Consider the following 19,086-nt stretch of genomic DNA (forward strand, 5'->3'; position numbering starts at 1 on the left):
AGTCAAAGTTTGGAGAGCAAAGTGGAAGGTTTGTAGATATTATTGTTATTATGCTGTGGGAGCAGTGCCCTGAAACATTTCAGACTCCCCCTATTACTCTACTCCCAAAATGCACCCCATGAACCCTTGGGTGCTGTATATTGGGGGCCTGGCCATCTAAGCTATATCCTCAGTTTCTCTCTCTCTCTCTCTCTCTCTCTCTCTCTCTCTCTCTCTCTCTCTCTCTCTCTCTCTGTTTCTCTTTCTCTCTGCCTGATCTGTGCGTAAACAAAGTCTTAATCAACAGCAATTTGCACTTCATCTGTGCTCTGGCTAACTTTAGCCTTTCTGTTTAGAGATGGGAGGGGGCTTCCATTCTCATAATACAACTTGCTCACCCATACACAAATGCACACCAAAGACATTTAACACAGCTGATCCCCCTCCCCTCTGTATTGCTGCGTTCAGCCCCCTGCTCATCAGGACAGGACAGGGTAGCAAAGGGACTGGTCCGGGAGGCAGACCCCAGAGTGGCTCATGTTTCGCTGGGCTGGGAACCCATTGGCAATGGACTTGAGTTGAGATTTGTGTTTTGTAGTTTTCAAAGGCAATTGGGAGGCTGACGGCCTGGCCTCCTTGGTACAATGTTCCTGGATTCCAGTTGTCACACTAGTAGGCAAGATTCTAGGACTTCTTCCATGCACCAAGACGCATCCACCTTACATCCCTGGACAAAACCTGGCAAATGAGAGTTTTTAAGTGTGCGTGTGAGTGAGCGTACTGCAAGGAGAAAAAGTGTTTGAGGGACACTGGCCAGAAAGGAGTTCTCTGCAAGCTCCTGAACGGAAGTTGACCCTCCTTAACGGGAGTCACCGAGGACGTAGGAATAGCTTGTCTGTTTCATTTTGAGCTTTTTCTCTTTTATCACTTTTTGAATCCATTTGACATTGCCAGTATGATGATCAAGGAGGCCTCGTTGAGGGAGGATCCTGACTTGCGGGGGGAACTGGCCTTTTTAGCCAGAGGCTGTGACTTTGTCCTCCCATCACGATTCAAGAAAAGGCTCAAGTCTTTCCAGCAAGCCCAGGTCAGTAGCCAGCCTCTGTATTTCAACAAAGAATGCTGTGGCTAACTCTCACATGCCAGGCAAGACAAACTATTCACAGGCAGATACCAACGTGTTTATTAATAGGACCGTGGAAGGGGGTGTAGGGGTGAGGCTGGACAGGAATACAGTGTCCAAGTGTTGCGTACAGGAGCTTCGAGGAGGGGGAGGGAGTGTAATGGCAAGGCTTGAGCCACAGCTGTTCTGTTCAATACTTAGTGCATGCAGGCCTAGAATGGAGACCTCCAAAATTCAGTTGAATTGCAACAGCTCCAGCAACAGCTTGATTGACAATTAGACTGTGCTGTGCAGAAATAAGTGGCCTTAAGTGTGCTTTGGGACTCTAGGTTTTTGCCCCGAGACTAGAATAAGAACAGAATGTCAAGACTATGTATAGAATGTGTTGGACATTTCCACAACTTGTTATTAGAGGTTTAACCTTGATGCTGCAAGGTCCTTTCTGCAAAGAAATTTCAAGTAGATGGACATAAGCTGTGTTTTATGACTATTATCATTGTCCGGCCTGTAAAGTAGACTATGCATGCAATGTTTTGAGACTCAGTACAATGTGTCCCAATTATTTACTGTCCAATCAACAAAGAGAAATCAATTTTACAGCGTTTGTTAAGACCAAGATGCCCTGTTCAGATCGCACCAGTTTATCAAGGGGAAATTATAGATGGTAATATATACTGTATATAATATGTAAACATCCTGAAATCAAGAATTGGGGTTATTTTGATAAACTGCAAGCATACGGTTGCTGGTTCGATCCCTACAGCCACCAGCATTGTGTCCTTGAGCAAGGCATTTAATTCCAGGTCGCTCTTGGGGTATTGTCCCTGTAATAAGTACACTGTAAGTCGCTTTGGATAAAAGCGTCTGCCAAATGCATAAATGTAAATGTAAATTTTGGTGGAGGCAGAGAGGCTGGATGGCAAAGGTTTGTCTTATTACTGCTGAGGAGTTCTTGTCATCACATTGGCAGGAAAGTTAATAAGGCCAGCTTTGGTTTTACTGATAATCTATGACTGTGAATAGATCATCGCACAGCAAGTACTTGGAGAAAACGTTTTTCAGCTCTCAAAGTCTGCATGACTTTGGATACAGTGGTAAATGATAATGATTGATAATGATTACATAGCAATCTTTAAAGTCAATACAATACACACAGATATGAAATTCCATGTGTGGTATCACATGATTTACCTGGTCATATGATACCACATGACATTGATACATGTACTTAGGATATTCTGAACTTGGAATTGGTGCTAAAGTAAACACTTCTAAGAAGATGGGTACTATGTATACAAAGTATGTTTATTGCAGGTTTTGATTTGTCTTCTGAATATCGATAGAAGAGTTATTCATACTGAAATTGACTTGGCCATTACTGCAGTGCTTAAGAGTAATGTCATGCAAATGTATTTATATCATGACAAATGGATGAGATCTTAATGGGATAGTTCACACAAAATATGAAAATAATTTCCTAACTCTCATGTCATTCCAAACCTGTAAATTTCTGTCCTCTGTGGAACACGATAGAGATGTTAGGAAAAATACCTCCATCACCATTCACTTTAATTGCATCTTTTTTGCATACAACGAAAGTGAATAATGACTGAAAAATCTCCTTTTGTGTTTCACGGAAGGAAGAAAGTCAAATGAGTTTGGTATAACATGAGGGTGAGTATATGATGACAGAATTTTCATTTTTGGGTGAACTATCTCTTTAAAAGTTAAAGTGTAAATGCTGTATGGTTAGTTTGGTTTACATGGTGTCACACGTGCCTGGTTGTTATTCCTCATTGGTATTTATTGAAGTACCTCTAACATACCATAAACCGTTATTGCACCCATGGAGCTCTGAGGCAAGATTCCTTCTTTCTTGCTCTCATTGTCTCTCTCTGTTTCTCAAAAGATCCAGCCAGAGAAGAAACCTGGAACACCTCCTCCAACTCTCGCACCTGCACCTTCCTCGCCAACCCCACGGCCGCCCAGCCCTCCGCCAGCCAAAGCGGTGGTCACAACTCCACCCTCCTCCATAAACATTCCACGCTTCTACTTCCCCAAAGGCCTTCCAACTGTGGCCAACTATGATGAGGCCATTGCCAAAATTGAGGCAGCCTTCACAGAGTTTGAGGAGGAGAAAGCCGACATATATGAGATGGGGAAGATTGCGAAGGTGCATATGAATTGTGAAAGGTTTTGTTTAAAGAATGTAATTGATCATCTCTAAACTGTTTTCAATAATCTTGGGTTAATAGCTCTGAAAATGAATGCTGACACATGCCAAATTGCATTCCCACAGCAAAATGAAGGATGTCATCTTATCTTATATCAATATCCTATTTTATCCTTTCATATCATTTAATATTAGTAAACGGAATACTGTATGTAAGCTGCATCCAGAAGTTAACATTGAGAATCAGACATTTGTATTTATTTTTTACAGAAAAATTACAATTTTCTTTCTTTCTTTTGTGTACACAAAAGTAGATGTTAGGCAGAATGTTAGCCTCAGTCACCATTCACTTTAATTATATGGAAAAAAGATGCAATGAAAGTGAATGGTGACTGAGGCTGACATTCTGTCTAACATCTACTTATGTGTTCCACAGAAAAAAAGAAAGTCATAAAGATTTGGAACCACATGAATGTGAGTTTTACATGAGCCAAATCTTTAAAGAGATTTTATGATTATGGTTAGACAATTTTTTTTTAAAAGTCTTAAAAGTAATATTGTGATGTTATAAAATATATTATTAGTTGCTTTTATGTGTTTCCGTGCTTTTGCCTCCTCAATGTCAATTCCATTTAAAATACAACAAAAAAACAACAATTCATTTGTGTCTTTTCCCAGGCATGCGGTTGTCCACTCTATTGGAAAGCATCATTGTTTATTTGCGCTGGTGGAGAGAGGACAGGTTTCGTTTCTGTTCACTCGTTCATTGCAACATGGAGAAAGTAAGTGAGCACCAGTCGGCCCACACATCAAGTTTCATGTCAACACAAAGAAGTGTTTTAAAAGTGCTTTTTAAATCTATGTGCCATTGAATTGAGAGTTTCTGCCCTAATTCTTCTTCACAGGTTATTGCACAGCTGCTATGATGATGCATCCAAGTTTGTTTACTTGCTGGCCAAACCAGGCTGCCATTACCTGGAACAAGAAGATTTCATCCCTCTACTACAGGTTGGAACATAGCTCTTGTAATGTATTGTGTTTTTAACAGTGCATATAGCTGTGAAAGTGTGCATATCTTTTGATACCACCTGTATTTCTGCATGAATGGCTACTTAAAGAAGATATGCAGTCATAATAATGAATAAATGAGTCTTATTTAACAAACATATTGAACAATGGCATAATATTTCAAAGTTATTTGTGGAAAAAGCATTTGAACTAGCAGAATTAGTATGCTTCAGAAAAGTGCAATCAAACCAGATGTTCTGATTAACTCCTGTGCGGGTTTCAATTGCCATATTGTGAAGAAAAAAAAACATTCATTTATGCCTGCTCTTCACAACAGAATTCTGTTTAACTGAAATATGGCTTGTAAAGAAATGATTTCAAATGGCCTCCTAGGAAGAGTTGTTTAAGCTCTAAAAGACTGAAAAGCATTTTTTGAAGACAGTGTATAGTCAGGTTGATGAAGGACATTTGTGTTCTGATGTTACTTGCTCTGGGAGTGGTTGTCCAACAAATATCAGGGAAAGGGCATTCATTATAATCCATAAAAAAGTGACAAAGAACCCCAGTGACAGCCAAGGATCTGTAGACATACCATGTAGTTTGTGTATTTGTTCATCTGTCATAAGAAAAATATTGAAAACTGCTTATGGGTGGTTACCAAGGAGATAACCCTTGCTTGCTAAAATAAATGCTGCCCATCTCAAGCACCACAGCTGCACTAGTGAAATAACATTCAGTGGACAGATGAGATAAAAGCTGAACCTTATGATATACAGTATGTATGCAGTAAATTGAAGGGTTTGCAAACTCTATCAGTGATCTTGATCAATTAGAGGCTTTTAATAAAGTTCAATTTTTCAGTTATGTGTCGTTGATTAATTAGACTTCCTTTAATAAAGACTTGCTTATTTATTAATGCTTTATTATGTTGGTTATTATTAGGATAAAGTTAGGATTCACTGTGGATCACATGTTAGGAGCCATTCATGTAGAAATCCAGATAATTCACAAAGAATTCAGGGATTTACAAAGGATTTCTCATACAGTAGCTCTCTATCAAGTATCTTTGAATTAGCTATTGTTATATTCTATTGCATTACATTATATTATATTATGAACAGGTCTTAGGAAATCTCCTGTACTGACTTTTGACTGGGATAGAGGAGGTAATATCACTCTTGTTTTTCTAATATAGGACATTGTGGACACTCATCCAGGGCTGACGTTTTTAAAAGATGCTCCTGAATTCCATTCCCGGTACATCACAACAGTAAGTCACTTTATTAAGGCCTCAGTAACACCTAACAATAGATATCTGAAGTTGGATAGAATTACAGGAATGGAAGGTTTGTTGTCATTGGAACACACAGCCAAGTTCTTTGTTGTAATCTTTTTTTTTTTTTTTTTTTTTTTACATCGTTCCATGGCTGTTTGAGTGTCAGCTGCTGTCAACAGGAAAATTACTTTGCTTTATTCTGGGTTGATCATCAGTCTGGCACCTGCAATTTCTATTTTTAGAAATGCTCCAATATTTCATATTGAGTTTGAAAGTCTTGTTAGTTTTCTAAATTGTTTGCAGTAAATGGGTTACAGCTATTTGAGATGAGTTGGTGGTGAGACATGGAGTCCAATGCATCTGTCTGTCTGTCTGTCTGTCTGCCTGTCTGTGCGGACAGCTGCAACACGTGCTGTAGAGAGAGGAGGTGGAGGGAGAGGGTGGGAAGGGCAGTGGCGTCAAAGTGGCCTGACATCACGGAAAGACGGATGCCACCAACAGGCCACTGACCCTGGTTTTGCACAGCCCATATTTAGACACTTCCTTTCACTGATTGACACACCCCGGTACCAACCTCTCCTAGGAGGACTGATCTACCAGGAAATGCATGTTAACCCATACTCTAATGTCAGTGTTTCTCTTGGAACCTGGAGCATGGAGACTTTGTCACCACAAGCTAGATATAACTGACTCCGTACAACCAGTCACAAGATAACTGTACATACTGTACATGCAGACCGAACATATGCATGGTACAATCCATGTAGATCTATAACCTTTAAAGGGATAGTTCAAACAAGTATGAAAATTCTGTCATCATTTACTCACCTTCATGTTGTTGCAGACCTGTATGATTTTCGGGCTTCAGTGGAACACAAAAGGAAAGGAAGTATGTTCTTTACTCTTTTCCATGCAGTAAAAAGTGAAGAGGAACAGATGCTGTTGAGCTCCAAAAATGAAAACAAGCATCATAGAATAATCCATTGGACTATATTTCAAGTCTTCTAAAGGCAAACAACAGCTTTGTGAGGAACAGACTAAAATTTAAGTCATCATTCATTTAAAGTATGCTGTAGCTCTCAAATCTCATTTGTATTTCATCATAATAAATCAGGTGTGTTACAGTTGGTTATGAGATACACGACAACTAGTGCCGTTCAACTTGGTGCAAAGCGTTTTCTCTGAGAAGGTTCAGTAAATAACAACTTACATTTTGGTCCATTCCTCACACAAAGCTATAGCATGGCTGCAGAAGGCTTGGAATGTAGTATATGAGTTGTATTGACAACTTTTAAAATACATTTTTGGAACTTGACACCCTCCGTCCACATTCACTTTTTGCTTAACATCTCCTTTTGTGTTCCACGGGAAGAAAGTCAGACGGGTTGGGAACGATATGAGTAAATGATGACAGAATTTTTATTTTTGGGCAAATTAACCAATTTAAGTCTTCCCACTGCTCTTTGGTTGCTGTGCACACGTGCTCTACAAAATGATGCTTTTTCTTATCAAATGCAGCTTCATTAAATTCCAAAGTAGCATTTCTCGATGGGCCTCAGAGTTAGGCTATGAACAGATACCATTATTTCGAGAATTATTGCTTCTGGAACTTGTTTAATCAAGTAGGATTTATGAATTTGGAATCCACACCATTTTAAAAATGATTATTTACAACTTGGAGCGATCTTTTAACTGGCTCAAGATCTTTTTTTAAATCCAAAGTAGTCACATTTTTGTCATCTATTGTTCTTGATAGTGTTTCCAAAGGACAAGAAAAATATTATTATTATTATGATTATGATTATTATTTATTATTTTCTTTAATTGATGGGTACATTTTGATCAGACTGTGCTTTTATCGAAGTATTTTAAAGAAATGTCCTCTCTCTCCTCTCCAGGTTATTCAAAGAATATTTTACACAGTTAATCGCTCATGGACAGGCAAGATCAACATGACAGAGCTCAGGAGAAGCAACTTCCTCCAGGTACACACTATTCAATGCCACTATCACTTTAGGCCTTCAATGTATTTAGGGTACTTCAATCTCCAAATCCCAGCCAAAAAGGACTCTTTCATCACTAACCACTCTAAATTTCTTTCTAGACTCTCGCCCTGCTAGAAGAAGAGGACGACATCAATCAAATCACAGATTATTTCTCTTATGAGCACTTTTATGTCATTTACTGTAAGTTCTGGGAGCTGGACACTGACCACGACCTCTTTATCGACCCCAAGGACCTGGCCAGGTACAATGACCATGGTAAGTACCAAAGGAACTTGTGGCTAAATATATACAGTGGCCCCAAGAAGTATTTGGACATTTAAACCATACTTAAAATGCATTATGCATAACAAAACATAAAACCAAGTGGCATTTATTTGAAAGAAAGATAAAAGAAACACTTTTCAAGTAAAACATTTCACAAAAGGAAGGTACACTTACTTATCACTTTATTAGGAACACCTGTGCACCTACTTATTCATGCGATTATCTAATCAGTTAATCGTGTGGCAGTAGTGCAATGCATAACATCATGCAGATATAGGTCAAGAGCTTCAGTTAATGTTCACATCAACTGTCAGAGTGGGGAAAAAATGTGATCTCAATGATTTCGACCGTGGCATGATTGTTAGTGCCAGACGGGCTGGTTTGAATATTTCTGTAACTGCTGATCTCCTGGGATTTTCACGAACAACAGTAACTAGAGTTTACTCAGAATCGTGCCAAAAACAAAAAATATCCAAAGAGCAGCAGTTCTGTGGACGGAAATGCCTTGTTGATGAGAGAGGTCAATGGAGAATGGCCAAACTATTTTGAGCTGACAGAAAGGCTATGTCAACTCAGATAACCACTCTGTACAATTGTAGTGAGCAGAATAGCATCTCAGAATACCCAACATGTCGAACCTTGAGGCGGCTAGGCGACAACAGCAGACGACCATGTCGGACACTTCATTAGGACCATAGTGTTCCTAATAAAGTGCTCAGTGAGTGTAGATTTCAAATGATAAAACAACAGATATAACAGGATAGAAGTGCTTGGATACTTTCTGGTTGTCAAAAGTTATTGGACACATCCATAGTTAATGTGATGAACTACACCTGTGGTTACTCTGCCAGAACACTTGTGTGAACTTTTTGACTTAAAGCTGAAGTATGTCACTTTTTCTGTGTTATAATACTTTCTCATATCCCAGCTTAAAATGCAGAGACAACTGTAAGTAAGCCATTTGTAGGTTAATTTTTTGGGAAAACAGTAAACACTATAAAACTGTTTTGAGTGACCCATCTATACAAACACAATAACATTGACTCAACCAATGGTGAGAGTTGGAGGCAGGACTATCTCTTTGTTTGACCAATGGCAGACAGGGGCAGATTTAGAACGCTGTTTTGAAAATGAAGTTTATTTTTGCAATTCCATTCGGTGGCACTAGTAACACAGAAATTACATACTTCAGCTTTAACGCATCCACTAAAAATCACCTTTGGAGACTAGTTGGTTAAAAATGGCTCATAAAAGTGTAAGACATAAAAAGTTAAGGTCTAGCATCAAATGATTTCACTTGGTTCGATATTTTGTATCTAATGCAAAATAATGCAAAAGTGTCCAAAAGGGTGCAAATACTTTTTGGGGCCACTGTATACTTAGGATGTGTATCAAGTTTGGGCCAAACGTTCACTTATCTCACTCTTAAAGATATAAAAAAAGAACCTGAACTCAAGAGATACTGTTACTGTTGATGAGGCTCATTCAACTTCAGATCAGGCTTAGGAATGTGTTGAACTGAGAAACTCTTTTTTTTTTTTTCTTTGTGGCAAAGCTTCATCAAGCAGAGTCATTGAGAGGCTTTTCTCTGGATCCGTTACAAGGTAGGACCTGCTGATGAGAAATAAGGTGGTATTTGAACTTTTGGTATGTGTTCATATGGTTTATGATAAGTGATTGTTCTTTCCTCTAGGGGAAACTCGGTGCAAAGAGAAGGGAGAATGAGCTATGCTGAGTTTGTTTGGTTCCTCATCTCAGAGGAGGACAAAAAGAACCATACAAGGTAATGACATTATTAGATAAACCCAGTACAGTTTAATAGAAATTCAGCATTTGCTGCTTTCTAGATCATCTTCGAGAACACTTTTGTCTTTACATGAGTGGCATGACTGATGAGCTATCAGTTAATGGAATCAATCATTCATCCAATCTGTCACCTCTAGAACATAAATAGAGATCATCACTTTAACTATCTAATCATTGCTTTAGATGCATATCATCACTTCTTTACTATATCACTTAATCTATCTAAATATCTCTGTTCAGTATAGAGTACTGGTTTCGCTGTATGGATATGGACGGAGATGGTGTTCTTTCCATGTATGAACTGGAGTTTTTCTATGAGGAACAGTGTGAACGCATGGAGGGTATGGGCATTGAACCACTGCCCTTCCAGGATCTCTTGTGTCAGATGCTGGATTTAGTCAAACCAGAATGCCCAGGTATGGCAGGCCAGAGAACCCATTCCTATCAAACTCTAAACTCCATCTTAACAATATGGTAATCAGTCAAAACGGGCAGTAGAAATAATACATATGGTCGAAGCCATTATGAAATGGATAGTGTGCATGGTCACAGCGACACAGGTTTGAATCCGCCCTGTGTCATGTCCCGATCCCATTCCCACTCTCCACACCCAACTTTCCTGTCAGTTAAGCCGTAAAAAAGCCATAAATTCCACACATGAAATGTGGATCACTTACATTTTGTCTCTGTCCTTGTGTCTTCATTACACACAAATGCAGATTAGATTTTTTTAAATAGAGGTTTGAATTCTTTGTACTCCGTATACTGATCTTTTGAGCTAAGTTCATGTTGCTCAACTTGTAGAGCATGGCGTTGTGAAAGCTAAGGACATAGATTGATTTCTCAGGGAACACACACACATACTGATACAATGCAAAAATTAAAAAGTTGAGTAAACTTAAAAAAGGCAACCAGCTGCAAAGCATTTTTGAGTTTACTCAACTTCAGGCAAATTAGTTGTACTAACTTAACAATTCAAGTTAGATTACAAGTAGGGGGCCTGGGTAGCTCAGCGATTATTGACGCTGATTACCACCCCTGGAGTCGCGAGTTCGAATCCAGGGTGTGCTGAGTGACTCCAGCCAGGTCTCCTAAGCAACCAAATTGGCCCGGTTGCTAGGGAGGGTAGAGTCACATGGGGTAACCTCCTCATGGTCGCTATAATGTGGTTCGCTTTCGGTGGGGTGCATGGTGAGTTGTGCACGGATGCAGCGCGGATGGCGTGAAGCCTCCACACGCGTTATGTCTCCACGGTAACGCGCTCAACAAGCCACGTGATAAGATACGTGAGTTGACTGTCTCAGACGTGGAGGCAACTGAGATTTGTCCTGTGCCACCCAGATTGAGGCGAGTCACTACGCCACCACGAGGACTTAGAGCGTAATGGGAATTGGGCATTCCAAATTGGGAGAAAAAAAAAGTTAGATTACAAGTTCCATGAACTCGATACAATTAGTTCAGCAAACTCAAAAATATCAGTGATTATTAAGTTCAATAAACTTGTCATTTTAAGTACATGTGCACATAATTTTCAATATTCTTGAAAATAATATAAAAATATATTCATTATTAAGCAGATCTTCATTTCTGCATAAGATCATGTGATCTACATTTCTATACAAGATCATGATTTTAAACAAGACAACTTTTTACAGCAAAACATCATTAAATACACACATAGAGCTAAAACTTCTATTAATTCAAAACCAAACCAAACACACTTAAATAAATTCAAGCGCAAGGGATTGTGGGTATTGCCTTCAGCCACAATGCTTATCCAGTTGGCATGCTCAGCATCCGATGCAACAATATGAAGTTCATAGTGCTTAGCCTCACAAGGTTCTCACAGATTTTGACCCATGAATTTTTAAGACCTTTTCATGACTTTAACAGATGTTTATGATTACTGGATAACATTCTGAAAGACATGAGTCAAAAACAAATTCCCTCATATTTAGTTTTTAAATTCCATGATATTATTCTGCCACAAATGGCTTCCTAGGACTGAGCATCAGTGATCAAACTGAGCATGCTCAAAAGCCTGTAATTTCTACCTTCACTACCAAACTTGCCATTGTATGTCCTCACTGTTTAAAAATTGAAGTTGCTCTGACTTAAAACGGCATAAAAGTTGAATTTATTGATTTTTTTTAAGTAATCTCAACTTTTTCTACATTAGAAAGTTCAGTCAACTTGTAAAATTGAGTTTATCTGGCAAAACTGAAGTTGGATTTTTTAACAGTGAATGTACACTATGTATTTATTGTAATATGCTTTTAAATTAAAGTGTCTGCCAAATGCATAAATGTAACATACTGTTGAAATGTATACCTATAATGCACTGTAATTTACTTTAGAAAAGAGTGTCTGCCAAAAGAATAAATTAACTTGTTCTTGTTTTTGGCAGGTAAAATTACTCTTCGAGATCTGAAGCGCTGCAGGATGGCACATATATTCTATGACACATTCTTCAATCTGGAGAAATACCTGGACCATGAGCAGAGAGATCCCTTTGCAGTGCAAAAGGTGAGATTTTCCAGATACTCTAGGTCACACCTATACTGCCATTTTCTGTCATCTAAAAGGCCACTGTTCTAAATCTTTTCTATGTAAGCACTCTGTTAATTCTATAACTGTAATTGTGTGGGCACGATTTGAAAAGGATTTGGACAGTGACGGTCCAGAGCCCTCAGACTGGGATAAGTATGCTGCCGAAGAGTATGAGATTCTTGTGGCAGAGGAGACAGCCAATGAACAGATACGAGAGGGGTGAGTCACTGCATTCTGTCATGGAATGAATTTGGTTCAGAGTTTGTTACGCTGCATAGACACTAGATACAATCTATATGTGGTTGAACTTCATGATGGATACCTTGTAAGGCAAAGGAGTATGAAGCATAACTGTTGTGTGTTTATTTTTGCAGATCTTTTGATGATGATTATGAGTCAGATGAGCACACAGTCTCCTCAGACTTTGGAAATAAAATGGATAAGCTGGTCATATCGGATTTATCGGCATAAGCCACTTTATCGTCTCCACAACGACATTCATCAACAACATGAATGGATCACCATCACCCCATTTTCACTCTCTTCTCGAAAAGGGAAAAACTATTTTGTACATTTCATTAAGGAAATTTGTGTGTGTGTGTGTGTGTGTGTGCAATAGAACTGATTCTAATACCAAAAGGCTTTCAGAAACACACAAAAAGCTTTATGTGCAAAATGTCTTAACATGTAAATGTAAACTCATTATTTTTCCAGTCTCTTTCTGATAACATCCACTCCCCCAAACTAAACTGCCGGCTGGTTTCATTCACCCTTTGTAAAGACTTTGATGTGAAAAATTGGACTTTATAGTAACTTTAGAAGAAGTTTAGAATGTGCTTTAATGTGAGTGAAACTATATGTAATGCTGCCATATTTTTTAAGAGGTGGGGAAGAAAGAAAGAGAGAGAGAGAGACAGAGAGAGAGAGAGAGAGAGCAAATAGAGTTGCTCACATTATCCTTGTGTGATATGTAGCTTCAAGAGTCCTCTCAGACTAAAATCAGATATTTAAGACATGAAAACAGCACATATCCTGTGCTATGCTGTGTTGCACATTGAGTTTAAGGGACATTGCAAGTTGTAACAGTACAAACATATCAGCAGTTATGTATTGCTCCTAGTGGTCACTGATAATACTGCATGTTGTGGCTTAAAAGAAGAGAAAGAAAGTTGTGACTTTTTAGGTATTTCAACTTAACTACAGACATCCAACCTGCATTACATATTTCCAGATGAACTGACCAGGACAATCTTAGACTTGAAAATGCTTTTTGGATATTTTCTTTCTCAGCCATATATTCAAGATATGCTGCGTTTTTTCTGGGGTCAAAATTGTCACACCTTTTTAAAGAAATGCAAACATGAAATATATATAAATTCATCCTGCTTTTCATCCTCGAAGTGATGTGTACAGAAACGTATGTCCTATAGCATTTTGTGTATGTTTTGAAATTATATAAATACACTTGTAATCATTTGTAAAGATCTGAATGAGAGTTGTAAAGCACTATTTATTTGGTCTGGGCATTGTTAACTCTGTCCGTAAGATTATACAGAAGCAGATCAGTGGGTCACCTGTGTATAAAATGTCATGCCACAGTCCCTCTTTTCTGACCCCTGGTTATGAGTGGCCAGTCTCAAGTTTAACCACTCAGTTAAGTCATCACCCAAGTACTGCCAAATTCAATCCATACATCGTCCCAAAGGAACTCTGTGAACTCTGGTACCTCTTTCCACTGTTAGCTCATGTTTCCACATTAAATGTGAAGTGTGTCATTTATGTGCCAACAAACGGAATTGTAGAAAAATTATTGTTTTCAAACAGTTTTCCCAAACACGCCCCTTGTCCATCATTGCCTGGACAAACAGGTAGCCCCACACTAAACTCAGGTTATTTGTTGAGAAAGCGCCACAGTGTTTACATCTTTCGGGGAAATCAATCTATGAATGCCTTACTTATAGTTGTCTCTGCATATTAAGCTGGGATAGGAGAAAGTATTTCAATATGTAAAATTAAACGCATCACCTTAAATGGAAAACATGCCTGTCTCTTAACCAGATCAGTGTTTTACAAATCTGTGTGTGTGTGTGTGTGTGTGTGTGTGTGTGTGTGTGTGTGTGTGTGTGTGTGTGAGATGGCCAAACCTTCTCCACTCTGTCACACTCTTTGGTTTATGTAATTAGTGTAATATATTTATATACAGTATGTGAAGTGGTTTGTTTTCGTTTGGCCAGCCATTTTCATGGATTACCAGTAGCTTTTGTTGTACTGTAGATTAGCTCTGACTAGCTTTGACTTAGGACATTTATTTTATATGGCCTCTGTAAATGTCTTTGTATTTTATTTTTCCCATGTGATTGACTCTGCCACTGAGTGGTAGGGGAAGTTTAAGTTATGATATATCTCTAACTGCCAGTGTTATATAATGTGCATTAAGCTGAGTGGGCAGGGGCTTTATGAAGGAATTCAGAATGAATTCACTGATAGGTGACAATCAACTGGATGCATTTCTGGGATAATGACATGCAAGTAGCACTTAGAAAACAGAGCAATACAACTGCTGTAGTGTTACACTTTTATCAGGACTATTAGACATTAAGAAAAAAACACAAATCTAAATCAAAACTTGACTAACACATTGAGTGCTATGCAAATCTGATCTTCTGGACAGCTATTGGCAGCTACAGAAGCTCTTTTTTATTTTATTTTTTTTTTATTTTTTTTTTTGAGTTTTATATCTTTCCATGTGTTTTTCTCCCCCTGAAATATGTTGCTTGCAGACAGTGAAAGAAGGGACTTAAGTAAGGTGATCTCCTATGTGCTCTGATGAGATGGCTCTTGTGTTCGCATGATTTTTTTTCCCTCTTTCTTTTGAAAAATTATGAAAATAAATAAAAAATATTAATTAATGCAATGTTTAAAGGATGTTAATTCATTGCTGATAAGGAACAATAATGTTAGATGGGGGTTCTTTTTGAGACTTGGATGCAACAAGGGACTTTTTGTAATTTTTCAGAGCAATAGTAAAACAGTAAAATCTAAATTATTTATTTTAAAAGAAAGGGTTAAGAAAGCAGCTTGATCTCATGAAAATTACATGACCTAAAATATAGTTATAGTAATGTTCATTCTTTGAGACTCAGTTGCAAGAAATCTAGCTAATCCTTATGGATCTAATGCTTGACAAGCTCTGTCTTTAACTGTTCCTGAAGACTGTGAGAGATTTAATTCAAATGTGTCTACCTTTTCCTGTTGCACTAACGAAAGTATTATCAGTGATGAGCACAATTCGGCGGTTGCATTTTTCTTTTGAGATTACATTTTTACTCCACTGATGGTTGGGGTTTGGGTTAGTGAGTAGGGTTAATAAAAAATGTATTCCTGTTGACTATTACAGTAGGTACTCAACCAGAATGACCCTTATTATCGCGGGGATTACGCAGAGGTAAAACTTTAAATTCTCACACGTGAGGCTTGTTCGCAATATCACAGCCAGGAGGTGCAAAGGGACACTTAATTTGGCACCATAATTTAGTGTGAAGAAAGTGAGTTATTATAATTAACATTGTTAATATTATTATTTGTATTGTATTTTTTACATTTTGATGTGTAGATGGCAATCTAATAATGCAAAATGAATGGCAGCATTAAAGTTATAGCTTAGTTAGCTCATTAATTGGTATCTAGAAAAAAAAATGCTAGAATGTCAGCCTTTTTCATTTGTTTTGTGTCCGGGGCATCAAGCCAGCATCGGATCTTCACATGAAAACCTCTGCAGAGAACATCTTGTTTTGATTTTAAAGCTGGCACTGTCCACCTAATGATACGTCATCTAAATTGTCTGGTTATCATTGGCTGCAGCTTCAAAGTTCAGTGGCAATGGGGTCAAAGTTGAAATTGTTTGAACTTTGAGTGCAGCGTAACAATGCCTGGCGTAAGCACAACACAGCAATGGGGGAAACTTTCTACTTTGTGTGTCATTGAGTGAAATCGCTGTGTTAGTTCAGAATGTTTATCCACCTAAATTTGGACCCAATGGGCCAAATTCCGGACGAGCGCCAATATGTGGGGAATGTTCATGCCCCAAAAAGCGTCCACACCGTGCCTTTGATATCACATCTATTTTGATCTCTGGCTAGCGAAAAGTCAAAGAACGCTGTTTTTGTCTCTGTACTATAAGGATTAGGAATTGAGTAAGGTTTATGAGTATATTAATGTAATAACCACTCAAATGTTTCCAAAAACCAGTCACACTGTGCCTGTCACATCACATTCATCAAAGAGGTATAAGTGAAAGAATGCTTGTTTGGTCTCTCAGGACTGTTAGGGAAATTTGGACAGCATAGATCAATTTAGAACTATTTCTGGCCTTAAAAGATAAGAGAACCAATTAATGCAGAACATTGTTTCTTCTGATTTACAGTTTTTATTGATTCATACAATTAACAAAGAAAAGCAAAACATATATTCACAGAATCAACATTTAATTTACCCTTCCCCTCCCAATCCCCAACCCCACCCTGACCCTCAACAAACATCCCTGTGGTCACACATGAGTACACACACACACACACACACACAAAATAAATAAATATAATAAAACTTACACTTCTCTCCACTGCCCCTCCTCGAGAGCCCTCCAAGAACGCCAAATAACTGCCCCATTTCCCATCAAACGAATCCCATTTCCCCAGCCTTCTACATCAGAATCAGCTTAATTGCCAAATATGCTTACACATACAAGGAATTTGTCTTGGTGACAGGAGATTCCAGTGTACAACAATACAAAAACAGCAGCAAGACATAGATAATAATAAAAAATAGTTATACACATACGTACAGACACACACATACATACATACACATACGTAGTGCAATCTAATACAAATCTGTTATCTGTTATGTACAGTGCAAATGTTTTTTTTTTGTTTTTTTTTTCAGAGGAATGAAATTGCAGAAGAGGTTGGATGTGTTGGATAAATATAAAAAAAGACTAAACTGTGTATTCCACATATTTATTGCTCAATGGGGCAATTTAACTGTTGATGAGATGGATAGCCTGAGGGAAAAAACTGTTCCTGTGCCTGACGGTTCTGGTGCTCAGAGCTCTGAAGCGTCGGCCAGAAGGCAACAGTTCAAAAAGGTAGTGGGCAGGGTGAGTGGGGTCCAGAGTGATTTTTCCAGCCTTTTTCCTCACTCTGGAAGTGTATAGTTCTTGAAGGGGGGGCAGGGGGCAACCAATAATCCTCTCAGGAGTCCGAATTGTCCTTTGTAGTCTTCTGATGTCTGATTTCGTAGCTGAAGCAAACCAGACAGTTATTGAAGTGCAGAGGACAGACTCAATGACTGCTGAGTAGAATTGTATCAGCAGCGCCTGTGGCAGGTTGAAATTCCTCAGCTGGCGAAGGAAGTACAACCTCTGCTGGGCCTTTTTCACAATGGAGTCAATGTGGGTCTCCCACTTCAGGTCCTGTGAGATGGTAGTGCCCAGGAACCTGAATGACTGCACTGTCAAGATGAATACTCGGTAACGTTGTTCGAAAGCCCCGCCGACGGAGTTTGAACAGCGCACAGGCTCGTCTCCCTCACCTGCGTCTCCTGAACAACAAAGCCACGCCTCCAACTAAAATGTCTAGCAAAACATCTGAATATTTGCTGTCGAATGTTCAGCAGTTCGTCTCTGGTAAAACTGACTGGAAAAAGGTTACTAAACACAGGACAAACAAACAAAAACAACAAAACAATAGGAGCGCTCCACACTGAGGCTTCCATCCATGGCACCATCATGATGAATCCCTGATGAATGAAATACATGACACTTCCTCAAGCCGCCACCCTCCCCATGCACCACTCCTGAAATGAGGGCACTCCAGCCAACTTCCATCTCCTTAAAACTATTTGTCTGCCGATCATAACACTGGTTAGGACCCAATTTTTTATGTGTTTGTCTACTATATTGTTGACCACCCCATCGCCTAAAATACAGAGTCTGGGGAATAATGAAATTTGAGTGCCCAATACTTCACACATAAAACTCTGAAACTTCAACCAAAATTCTTGGATCTTAAAACACCACCAAAAAACATGGGCTGTGTCTCCAACTTCTGACTGGCATCGCCAGCAGGTGGGTGTGTCTTTAAGAGCAAGCCTATACGATCTAGAGGGGGTCAGATGGCTTTGCTGCTGAGTTTTTTTTAGATCTTATGCTACAGAATTGGCTCCACTTTTGCTAGAAGTTTATACGGAATCATTAAAGAATGAAAAGCTTCCACCAACCATGACACAAGCCCGGATCAGTCTGATTCTTAAAAAGGAACTCTGATTCTTACAGATACACAAAAATAAAAGTATAAAAATAAATAAATAAATAAAAATAAATAATAAACTAATCACACACAACCACTACACCTCTCTCCACTGTCCCTCCCCGAGAGCCCTCCAAAAAAGAGAGATATTTGCCCCATTTCTCCCCAAACAGGTCTAGACTCCCCAGTCTTCTGGATATCCCCTCCTCAAGAGCTGCCACTCTGGCCACCTCTGAACACCACTCCTGAAATGGGGGTGCTCCAGCTGACATCCAACTCCTTAAAATAATCTGTCTGGCAATCATAATACTAGTTTGGACCCAGTTTGTGTTTAGTGACCCCATGTGTTTATTCTCCAAATTAATGACTGCCCCATCTCCTAAAATACAGAGTCTGGGGCAGAATAAAATCTGAGAGGCCAAAACCTTGCACATAAAACTTTGAATTCTCAACAAGAACTCTTGAATCTTAAAAAGACATGGGTTGTGTCTCCATCTTCTGATTGACATCGCCAGCAGGTGGGTGTGTCCTTAAGACCAAGCCTATGCAATCTAGAGGGGGTCCAATAGACTCTGTGTAAAATCTTGAAAATCTTG

The 19,086-nt window shown here is 38.8% G+C and overlaps 1 protein-coding gene across 3 annotated transcripts in view; it reads left to right on the forward strand.

Annotated features, from left to right (window-relative positions):
* Positions 1-15,092, forward strand: part of LOC127442284 (serine/threonine-protein phosphatase 2A regulatory subunit B'' subunit alpha-like) — a 123,777-nt gene extending 108,685 nt beyond the window's left edge. For 2 of the 3 annotated variants that reach the window (XM_051700186.1, XM_051700185.1), the window contains 12 exons: positions 3,012-3,275; positions 3,954-4,057; positions 4,181-4,283; positions 5,479-5,553; positions 7,458-7,544; positions 7,664-7,820; positions 9,385-9,433; positions 9,523-9,612; positions 9,876-10,051; positions 12,043-12,161; positions 12,298-12,404; positions 12,560-15,092. In XM_051700186.1, the coding sequence (XP_051556146.1) occupies positions 3,012-3,275; positions 3,954-4,057; positions 4,181-4,283; positions 5,479-5,553; positions 7,458-7,544; positions 7,664-7,820; positions 9,385-9,433; positions 9,523-9,612; positions 9,876-10,051; positions 12,043-12,161; positions 12,298-12,404; positions 12,560-12,656 (1,428 nt within the window). In that variant the 3' untranslated portion in view covers positions 12,657-15,092. Of the gene's footprint in view, positions 1-436; positions 1,067-3,011; positions 3,276-3,953; positions 4,058-4,180; positions 4,284-5,478; positions 5,554-7,457; positions 7,545-7,663; positions 7,821-9,384; positions 9,434-9,522; positions 9,613-9,875; positions 10,052-12,042; positions 12,162-12,297; positions 12,405-12,559 lie in introns of those variants that run through there. The other variant, XM_051700187.1, reaches the window with a different exon arrangement.
* The last annotated feature ends 3,994 nt before the right edge of the window (positions 15,093-19,086 follow it).

This window comes from Myxocyprinus asiaticus, chromosome 6, assembly GCF_019703515.2.
Source record: "Myxocyprinus asiaticus isolate MX2 ecotype Aquarium Trade chromosome 6, UBuf_Myxa_2, whole genome shotgun sequence".
NCBI classification, from domain to species: domain Eukaryota; kingdom Metazoa; phylum Chordata; class Actinopteri; order Cypriniformes; family Catostomidae; genus Myxocyprinus; species Myxocyprinus asiaticus.